Source organism: Gymnoscopelus microlampas (assembly GCF_963454915.1).
Source record: "Gymnoscopelus microlampas genome assembly, chromosome: 21".
In the NCBI taxonomy this organism is placed as follows: domain Eukaryota; kingdom Metazoa; phylum Chordata; class Actinopteri; order Myctophiformes; family Myctophidae; genus Gymnoscopelus; species Gymnoscopelus microlampas.
This window is the reverse complement of record NC_139958.1, coordinates 9,657,928-9,667,767: the sequence shown is the minus strand read 5'-3', so window position 1 is coordinate 9,667,767 and position 9,840 is coordinate 9,657,928. Positions and strand designations below refer to the sequence as shown.

Below are 9,840 nucleotides of genomic sequence, written 5' to 3'. Positions count from 1 at the left end.
ACAAATAGGGTCCATTTGGTTACATTTACACTCTCAGAGGTAAATTAAAACTGATGACTTTACTATTTACGAAGATGTGATTTGTGAAAAACAGAATCTGTGTTTTATACACTGCATTCTTTGGGCATTTCAATTTTGTTTCATGTGTTGATAAAAAAAAAAACAACATCAAGTGGACTGCACTGGATTTGAATATATCATATTGCAATTTGTTTTGGCATTTTTCTCATGCTTGTAGATCCACATACATCCTTCACAAAGAGATGAGATATATGTACTGGTCCCAACTTCTAGGATAGCTTTGCTGTTGAAAATATTGTAAATGTAGCCTTTTAACCCAGTATTTAAATATAATACAATTTCCCCTGGCCATTGTGGCGTTAGACAGTCTTCGCCCTGTGATTGTCAGTGGTGTAAGTAACTAAGTACATGTACTCAAGTACAATGTTGAGGTATTGTTTACTTTACTGGAGTATTTCCCTACTTTTACTTCTACTCCACTACATCTCAGAGGCAAATATTGTACTTTTACTCCACTACAATTATTTGAAAACTTTAGTTTGTAGTTACTTTTATTTGTAGATTTCGATTATTAGTACAAAACCATATCAGTATAATATTTGCCTGATGTAGTGGACCACTAGATGTAGTGGAGTAGAAGTAGCCTACTGAAAATTGGAAATACTCCAGTAAAATAAGAAATGCCTCAAACATTGTACTATACAGTACTTGGGTAAATGTACTTAAGTTACTTTACACCACTGCAAAGGAATGCATGGTCAAGTGAAATAATATGAAACATTAGCCTACTTTATGAGACTATACTAAAATTGTAGCCTATTAAAAATAAATCCCAGTGTTTGTAATCATTGTGTAATTAACTGAGGGGACGGTTCTTCCATAAGCCATATGCATGTGCTTCTAAATTCTCCAGCACAGCCTTTGCTTTTTTTCTGTAACCAACATTTTTCTTGTGCTAATAAACAAACTCAAACACAGGCTAGACAGCAGACATACTTCTAGACTTTCCTCAGACTAGTGTGTGTATTCACTATTGTGAAACATGCCGTAGCATGAAGTTACCACCAGGGCGCAGTATTGGTGATACTACCCGCAGTGGGGTCAGACAACATCGAATGGAAACTAAGGTTGCACCCTATGAATTGAGAGTTTTAGTCTACTTTAACAAGCACAATACTCCTTTTCAGCTGCTATAGCGTATAGTTTCATAGGTTTTGTAGGCCTAGCTATATTTGGTTATGATGGATTATTGTGGAGACAAAGGTGGGCAATAAGGACATCTGGGCACCTCAATGTAAAATTGGCTATTTTGTCCAAAATGTAAAAATAATAAAATATTAGAGAAATGGTATTAAAGTAAAGTAGGCTATACTGGTACTAGTATACTATTATACATGCTTAGAACGTTCGACAATTAGGTGTAATATTTCTACAACTGCTACAAAACCTATATACATATCCAGTCATTTGGGGGATTAAACAAGAAGTTGAAGGATACAATTAAATAATGATGTACCGTGAATGTTCACATCATGTATAGTTTACATTACTGAAGACCATTTTTCAAATTATTTTTATTGTATTTATTTGTTTATATTTTGGACAAAATTGGCACATTTACATTTTGGACAAAATAGGTAATTTTACGTCGTGCCTGTCCTAGTGCCCACCTATCCTGTATCAATTTTGTTTTGGTTATGATGTATCTGTCTTATGGTGTAACCACATGTAGAAAAACACACTGGCAGCATGTTAGAAAGCAGTCACTTTGCTAAATGGAATGTGCTGTGCCATCCTCCAGGTTGATGGCCCGATTTCACTCTCAATGAAGCTCGTGAATACAAATGAACACATTCTCACAGCCCATGCAGGCATTTGTAAATCACTTGATTTGCAAGTGCCACAATAACAAAGGACCTGCCCATACGAACCATTATCACCCACTGCTCCAATTGTAAAGTTATGTGAATGTGAACTACTGTCTTTCTTTAGCAAAGAAAGAATGTTGAACGTTCAGATAACCTGCTGCTCAGTGGTGAAAAAAGTATCAATACTGCAATGTAGAAATACTCTGTTACAAGTAAAAGTCAGGAATTCTATATTTAGCCTACTTGAGTAAAAGCACATAGCCTAAGTATTGTTGTCAAAAAATACTTTAAGTACAGAAGTAAAAGTAGGCTACTCATTATGCAGAAGGTCTCATATTTTGCAAGGTGCCAAATGTATACAAATATTTTTGAAAATAGCCTGTGAGCTTGTAGATCGGCTATTTTCAAATGGCCGAAATGTATACAGAGCTGAAGTGGTTAATGCATGTTTTGTAATAATAATCTAAATCAATAAAGAAACTAGTAACTAAACTTGTCAACTAAGTGTAGTGGAGTAAAAGTACAATATTTGCCTCTGAGATGTAGTGGAGTAAAAGTACTGGAAATACTCCAGTAAAGTAAAAATACATTTTAAAAAAGTACAGTATGCCTATAGAGTAAATGTTACTTTACACTGGGTGTAATCTGCGAGTTTCACTTAAAGTTTATACTGCCAACTGTACCAAGACATCAGGGACACACATAGTCTATACTTGGCCTATTACAAACACAAAAGAGTTTGAAATGACAAAAACTCACATATCTGTATAGTTAGTAGCCTATGTGCATGTGTACATGTGTGATTGCAATGTGTTGCAATGTTACACATCTGTGTTACATTTCTTTATTCTAGATCAGTGGTTCTCAATCTTTTTAATGTAAAGGACTGATATTACATTTTATTTCACTCTTGTATTGGCATTATAAACATATTCCCATATATATATATCATATAGTCACTATACTTTTTTGACTCCACTGCAGTGCATTTGCATTTCTAGGAACTAAGGGACTCTTGGGACCCAAACTTGGGCTACAAATCCATGAATGACCACAGCTAGCGTTGCCAGATTTTGCGAGAGAAATAAGCAACCAGGGTCTATGAAAACATAGTCCATAACAAGCGACTAGGTAGCTGAAAATAGCCAATCAATTTCAATTCAAAGGGCTTTATTGGCAATTGCCAATCTACAAGCTCACAACGCGTCGCGACATATTGTGAGCTTGTAGATCTGCTATTATTCAAAAATAAATCTTGTGGGGGGGGGGGGAGTGCAAAATGTGGAATATTTTTTAACACAAATCTTGTATGGGGGGTCTGGCTGGCACAAATAATAATTTCATATGGGTTTCCGTGGACACATACACATAAGTGTGGGGGTCCTTTCCTTGACATGAAAATATTTGAGAACCACTGGTTTAAACAATAATCAAAACATTTTTGGAAGCAAGCCCAAATAAACAACTACACTTTAGAAACAAGCTGAAAACTGAAACAATGTTTTGTTTCAGTTCTTAGATGTTTTTAATGGTGTGATGATTCTTTTTTTATGCATGTGCATATTGTAGCAGTTTGAGATTTTCACAAATGTAAAGTGCATTATTATATAAATACAATTAATTATTATTAGTATTACTTTACAGAAACTCAAGCCCAAAGACGCTTAGAAATAAGCATACATGGCAACACAACACCACCGATGGGTGGTGTCTAGGGGAACGCCCTCCCAAATGAGGGGCGTTCCTTAACTCAATGGGGCGTTGTCACCTGAGATACACATCCAGACAGAGAGCAATCAGAGTCAGAGCATCATTCTCATGCAACTGTCTCTGAGCTGCAGAGCCAGAGACCAGACAGACCAGACCAGCACTGAGGCCACACCGGACCATTTGTATCTTGACTTGCAGAAGCTTTGAAGAGGATACACAGATACAGTCCCCGTGTTTATCTGAAGTTCAGCTTGAGTGCGATCCACAAACTCTCAACTAATTCTGACTGAGACTTGGATAGTGACTACGAGTGTAGGATATATACATTCATTTAAAGAATCAGAGTAGGCTGTTTCCTGTGTTTTTGTTTTGAGTATCTACACGTTTACGAGAAGACTGAGTGAAAATGAGCTGGACAATGCTGCTCAGGTGAGTTTGGGGAGAGTGGGACATTGATCGCCTGTGTGTTACTGATGCAAATAATGCACTAACCCAGTGGTTCGCAAACCTTTTTCATGCCAAGGACCCCCACATTGAAATGTATGTGGCTGCGGACCCCCACCTGAAAATATGTTGTGCCAGGGACCCCCATACACGATTTGTGTTAAAAAATGTTTGCCTTTTAAAAAAAGATGTGCACACATTTTCAAGATTTAAAAAAAAATAGCAGATCAATCTACATTTTACTGGGGACCCCGTGGAACCCCTCCAAGGACCCCCGGATCACACTTTTGAGAACCACTGGTCTAACCCACATGTTCAGCTCAACATTAAATGTTGTTAAACAAGATCATTTAACGATTGTTTCTTGTAGTAACCAGTTTTGTTTTGATTTTTTTAGGATCCTATTGTCCACGATCGTTGTCCTCCAGACTGTTGCATCATCGGGTAAGTCAAGAGCTGTTGACATTTACAGAGTTTTAACATCAGAATTGTATTAAGCAAACACACTGTGCTACTGCTGCATATATTTCACCTTTTCTGCAGACGCAGACCGTATTTAATAAAATTACTCTGTTTGCATCCCTTTGACTTAATGCAGAATGTAATTCACATTTAATGAATCTAATGTGTACAGATGGTAATAAATAAGCATGGGGATGATTTTAATTACTGCTACCCAGCAATTATTTTAATTGCTGGGTAGCTTAACCTATATAATAATACATCATCATATCAGTTAATGGATGTTTTGTTATAATAATCTAAATATGCAAACTAACTACACTGAGATGTAGTTGGAACTGTAACTTGTGTACTTGTAACTACTAAGTACAGTACTTGAGTAAATGTATCCATTTTCACCACTGCACACTACAATGGAATGTGCATTTGAATGAGAAGAAGGAGTTTTGTTGAAAGGCCTCTGCAAAGTAACCGCTGTGATACTGACAGCATGACTCATGGTTTCAGGTTGTGATGGTGACGGCTGTGACGGCAAAGACCAAACGGCCTCCTCCTCATCCAAGGAAGAGGCCCAGGACTTCCTCGGTCAGTTGGCCCAGGTGAACCACCCCAAAGGCGGCCAGTTGACACAGGTAAACCACCCCAGCGCCGGTCAGTTGACCCAGGTGAACCACCCCAACACCGGTCAGTTGACCCAGGTGAACCACCCCAGCGGCGGCCAGTTGACCCAGGTGAACCACCCCAACGGCGGCCAGTTGACCCAGGTGAATCTGGGTCAGTTGACCCAGATCAACTACCCCAACCGTCGCAAGCACCAGCACCACGACTCAGCAGCTGCTCTGCCATTCATCGGTAAGTTACTGGTTTGGATGGACTCCTGTCTTTCCCCTCTCTGATTTACATTTTCCCCACCCAAAACAATGTCATCTATCTCTGTGTGTCTAATATGTATGTCCTGTATGTGCTTTAGTGTAAAGAAAGGGATGTTGTGGGTGTGTGAGTGAAGAGTAAAGACTGGTATAAATAACCACCAGGCAAACCAGTATATTATAGTCCAGTGATTCTCAAAGTGGGGTCCGGAGACTCCAGCGGGCCCCCAGCAAAAAATCAAGGAACAATAGGAACAATTCAATTGTCAATTTGGGGGGTCCTTGTCACGAAAACATTTTGAGAACCACCGTGGAGGTTGGAGATGGAGGGACAAAATAGACAATATTTGTCTATGGAGTTAATGTTGACAGTCAGTGGTCAGTACGATGATTACATTTTTGTCACCTATTTATTTTTGGCTATAAACATGCCTTCTTGCAATGTATTCTTAATACACTAAAGTGGAATGCAGTTTGCTGTTGCTAGACATTAGACTATGTAAGAGCAAATAGGACACGAGTGTGCATGGCTCAGATATAAAGACGAGTCAAAGACAGGTTACAGTTAGATGCATATGCTACTATCTTCTACTGTCTTATTCTAGGCAGTATGTTGTTCATTCATATGGGTTTGGGCTTTGTCCTATGGCCATTGATCATACAACATGTTAACACAAGAACGATTCCCGGCTATTGGGTCAGTAAACGCCATTAAAAGGCCCAAAAGGGCCTGAGAAGTTCTGTGAGACAGTCTTTTGTTGTACATTTTTGTAATATTTCTGTTGTTAGTGTCAGTTCTGTATGTTTGCACCTAATTCTCACAGACACACTAGGAATGGCAAGTCTCTGTGTGTGAGTGTGTGTGTTTTCTTTTAAACGGCTATCTGATGCTAAGCAGAGGTCAGTAGGAATGCCAGCTGTGCTGTCACTGGGAGCCTCTGGTTAGTGTCGCAGAGTGGCACTCAATAGATGGACTTTAGTTGAAAAAGAGACAACATTCTTGTTTTTGCCCAGGGAAAACATTACACTGTGCATATAAAGAATAACATATATTATATTAATCATTTCATTTTTATTGATTGACCCATTTAGACCTATATATTTTTTAGAAGACGTTCTTAGAGTCGGTCTCAGGTGTAAATGGGTTAAATATGAAACGACTGAATGTTTTTTATAATGTAGTTTCTCATGATCTCTCCTCTTCCCCCCCCCCCTCCTCCTCCCCCATTCTCTGTGTTCTGCCTCCATCACTGAAGCTGCCAGACAGAGTCGTAGCTGCTGTAAGAACGGTGGGACCTGTATTCTGGGCAGTTTCTGTGCTTGCCCTCAGCATTTCAGTGGAAGGACCTGTGAAAACGACGAGCGAATCAGGTAAAAACAATGCTTAAATCCCCAGAGGTCATTTGACACTGAAAGCGTAAAGATGGGACACAGTGAGGGTCCGTTTTTGCAGGGTTACATTACATACGTGCAAATCTTCTATTATAGAAAAGTGACAGAATTTCAGTCAGTGAGCGTCCTTTCTCAGTTCACTAGTTGAACGAGCGGGACCGGTCAAGCATCTAACGATTAGATGAAAATGTTTGAGAACCACGTTGCCTTAACTAACCCCCACTCTGTCTCTCCTTTTCTCATCTGTGTAGGAGTTGCGGTGTTATCCCACATGGAGAGTGGGTTCGGAAAGGCTGTGCTTACTGCCGCTGTGGCTATGGAGTCCTGCACTGCTTCCCGGAGGTGTTCCATGAGTGTGGTAAGCACGGTTTCCACACATTTAAACACACACGCACACGGTCCAATATTTGTGTCCAATTGTGTGCAATTTAGGAGTGGCACCAGTTTAGAAACCTGGTTTGTATATTGGCAGGAAAGAGGCTGGGGAAGGGTTGTTCCAGAAAAGTCACTATTACGAGCCATGTTAGTCTTTTGATGTGCAAATGAGACACTTGGAACAGAGGAACAATAAAGGCCTGGTCGCCTAAGTTTAAGTGGTTAAGAATGTAAAAGAACTGCCAAAATGATGGCCGTTTATCTGCCAAAATGTTTGGTAGATTAAAGTGTGGTTTCCTAGACTACATACTAACCTCTTACACAATAGCAAATTGAGCATTGTTAGGTGCTGATTTCTTACCCTGGAATCAATCAAAGCACAATTGAAAATGTGTAGTTATCACAACCAGGCTTTGGTTTTCCAAATGTATAACTTGACCTGTGGCTGCATGGGGGGCAGAACAGCCGTAGCAAAGGTGTTGTGTAGTGGCTGACTCTTTGGCTTCTGAATAGAAGTGTAGATGGCCTGTTTACCCCCAGAGAGGCATTCATGCTTCAGACATTCTGATTCAACCGGCTCACAATATTTCCATATTTGAAAATAGATATCGGTCGCCAACACAATCAACTCAGTCAAATTGGAAAGAGCTTTTTTGTGATTGAAACTATAACCTGTGTCGGGTAGCAGAATTGTTTGACCGAACACACGTGGGTAAAGAACTCTCAGTGTTATTTCTCAGTACACATTTTTAGCTGGCAGATAGGATATTTTTGTTAGTCTTCATACAACAAAGAATAGGCTTAAGTGGTAAAAAAAAAAGCTTGTAGATCTTGTAGATGGGCTATTTTTGCTATTCGTCATACAACAAAGTAGATTTAAGCTTTGTGGTAAAAAGCCACCAGCAGGAAGCAGGGGTTTTCATATAAAGTGCCTATTTAAGAGTCATAGGGGGGTATTCAGCAAACTGGGGGGTTTCAGTTGTTTAGATGTGCTAATGACAACCCATATCCCCTTCATTCACAACATATTCATTCAGCTGGCTGTGGTCTTTAGTAATGGTAACCCCCCCCATGTCTTCCTCCCTCCCTCCCTTTCTTCCTTCCTTCCTCCATGAATTTCTCTCTCTCTGGAGTCCGGGGACCCCCAGGGGTCCTTGGGGGGTACCAGGGGGTCCCCTGCAAAATGTGTTGATATAGAGCTTGTATATCTGCTATTCGAAAATAGCAGATATACAAGCTCATAGCGTGGCACCAAGTGCTGTGCTATGAGCTTGTAGATCTGCTGTTTTTGAAAAATCCCTGGCACAAAATATTTTTGAGGGGTCTGCAGACAAATGCATATCATTTTGGGGGTCCTTGACATGAAGTTTAAGTCTCTCTATCTCTCTCTCTCTCTCTTTCTCTCTTTCTCTCTCTCTCAGTGTTATATTACACAATCAAAGCTAGTATTAACCCTGACCCTCCTCTATTTTCCAGATGATTCCCAGCAGATCCAATGGGTTCGTTCATCGGCCATCAGAGTGGCTCAGACGCTCTACTTGCTGTGTCTGGCGCTGCTAGTTCTTGTGTTTCTCCTTTGAGAGGCGGCTCTGCCTAATGACAGTTTCTGGACAGACACGGGCAACAGGATAGTTTTGTGCCAATCAAGCTGTGGACTGTCAATGTCAGAGACTGGAGCTTGGTCTAAGTGTTATGGATATTGTCAAATGTTTACGTACAACTGCAAGATTTCTGAAGAGAGCAGATCTACAAAGTCACGCAACCCGTCGCGGTGCGGTGCCTTGTGAACTTGTAGATTGGCTATTTCCGGTGCCAGACACCCGTCGGGCAAAAGCAGGTTCTGATGGCAAAGCTTGCCAACTGGCAGCAGGAGTTACCTGTTTGCCTGTTGCTTTAGCAATACCTGTTGAGCAGGATTGTGGCGTCAATATGGCTGACAATGAAAACTGTTGTTGTCAAGCTCTGTATTGTGTTGTTCCTCCCAGTGGTGTCGTTTTGGCCGAAACTGTGAACTGTTGTCTAGCTCTGTATATGTTATTCCTTCCAGTGGAAGGTACTTTGCACATCTTGCTGTCTTGAATAAGCAACAGGGTTATGAAGAAAGCTGTACATAAGATTTTTATTGTAAAAAAAAAAAACTGAATGTTTTGCTTTTTAATCTTGATGAATTGATACATGTTTTAGTGGTCAAGTGGAATGTCACCCTTTTCATGTTCTTTTTTTTTTTGTCTGACTGACTGATAAACTGTGTTTTAGCGACAGCACATATAAGCTACCTATTTTGTATGCTGATGTTTTCATATTTGCACTGATTTTGACAACATCTTGCACACATTGTGACTTTTTTTGTAATAACATCTTGTCTCAACTCAACACGAATGACTCCTGTGTTTTATTCCAGTCAGTATAGTAATCTACCTCAAACCAACAACAAGCTTTTCTTTCTTTTCTGAATGACAACTATCTATGCTATGTTAACAAGGGGCCATTTTGAAAAGAGATTTGTGTCCAATTGTGTTAACTGGTTGTGTTGCCCATCAACACGGTACAATCCTCAGTGTTAATTATCCATTTGTACACTCGCTGAGTTAACCCGTAAGCCCTTATTCAAACATGAATTATGAATATTTTAGAACATTTTATGTTCTAAATTATAGTATAGAACTATGGGGGACTCCAATCGACTGATAAGGTTTAAG

General features: G+C 39.8%; 1 protein-coding gene and 1 long non-coding RNA gene across 2 annotated transcripts in view; one reads left to right on the top strand and one right to left on the bottom strand.

Moving 5' to 3' along the window:
* Nucleotides 1–9,840, bottom strand: part of LOC311037530 — a 439,052-nt gene that overhangs the window by 320,566 nt on the left and 108,646 nt on the right. The gene's annotated exons all lie outside the window — the stretch shown is intronic.
* Nucleotides 3,821–9,391, top strand: tdgf1 (teratocarcinoma-derived growth factor 1). Its single transcript, XM_084046596.1, has 6 exons — nt 3,821–4,028; nt 4,441–4,487; nt 5,013–5,357; nt 6,631–6,745; nt 7,018–7,124; nt 8,618–9,391. The coding sequence occupies exons 1-6, from the start codon at nt 4,006–4,008 to the stop codon at nt 8,719–8,721; spliced, it is 741 nt and encodes a 246-aa protein (XP_083902722.1). The 5' UTR covers nt 3,821–4,005; the 3' UTR covers nt 8,722–9,391.

What these genes read in the sequence shown, in the direction of transcription:
- tdgf1 (XM_084046596.1), top strand. Translation starts at nt 4,006, where the DNA reads ATGAGCTGGACAATGCTGCTCAG. An exon ending in AGCTGGACAATGCTGCTCAG is followed by an intron (nt 4,029 to 4,440) that starts GTGAGTTTGGGG and finishes TGATTTTTTTAG; the next exon opens with GATCCTATTGTCCACGATCG. An exon ending in AGCTGCTCTGCCATTCATCG is followed by an intron (nt 5,358 to 6,630) that starts GTAAGTTACTGG and finishes CCATCACTGAAG; the next exon opens with CTGCCAGACAGAGTCGTAGC.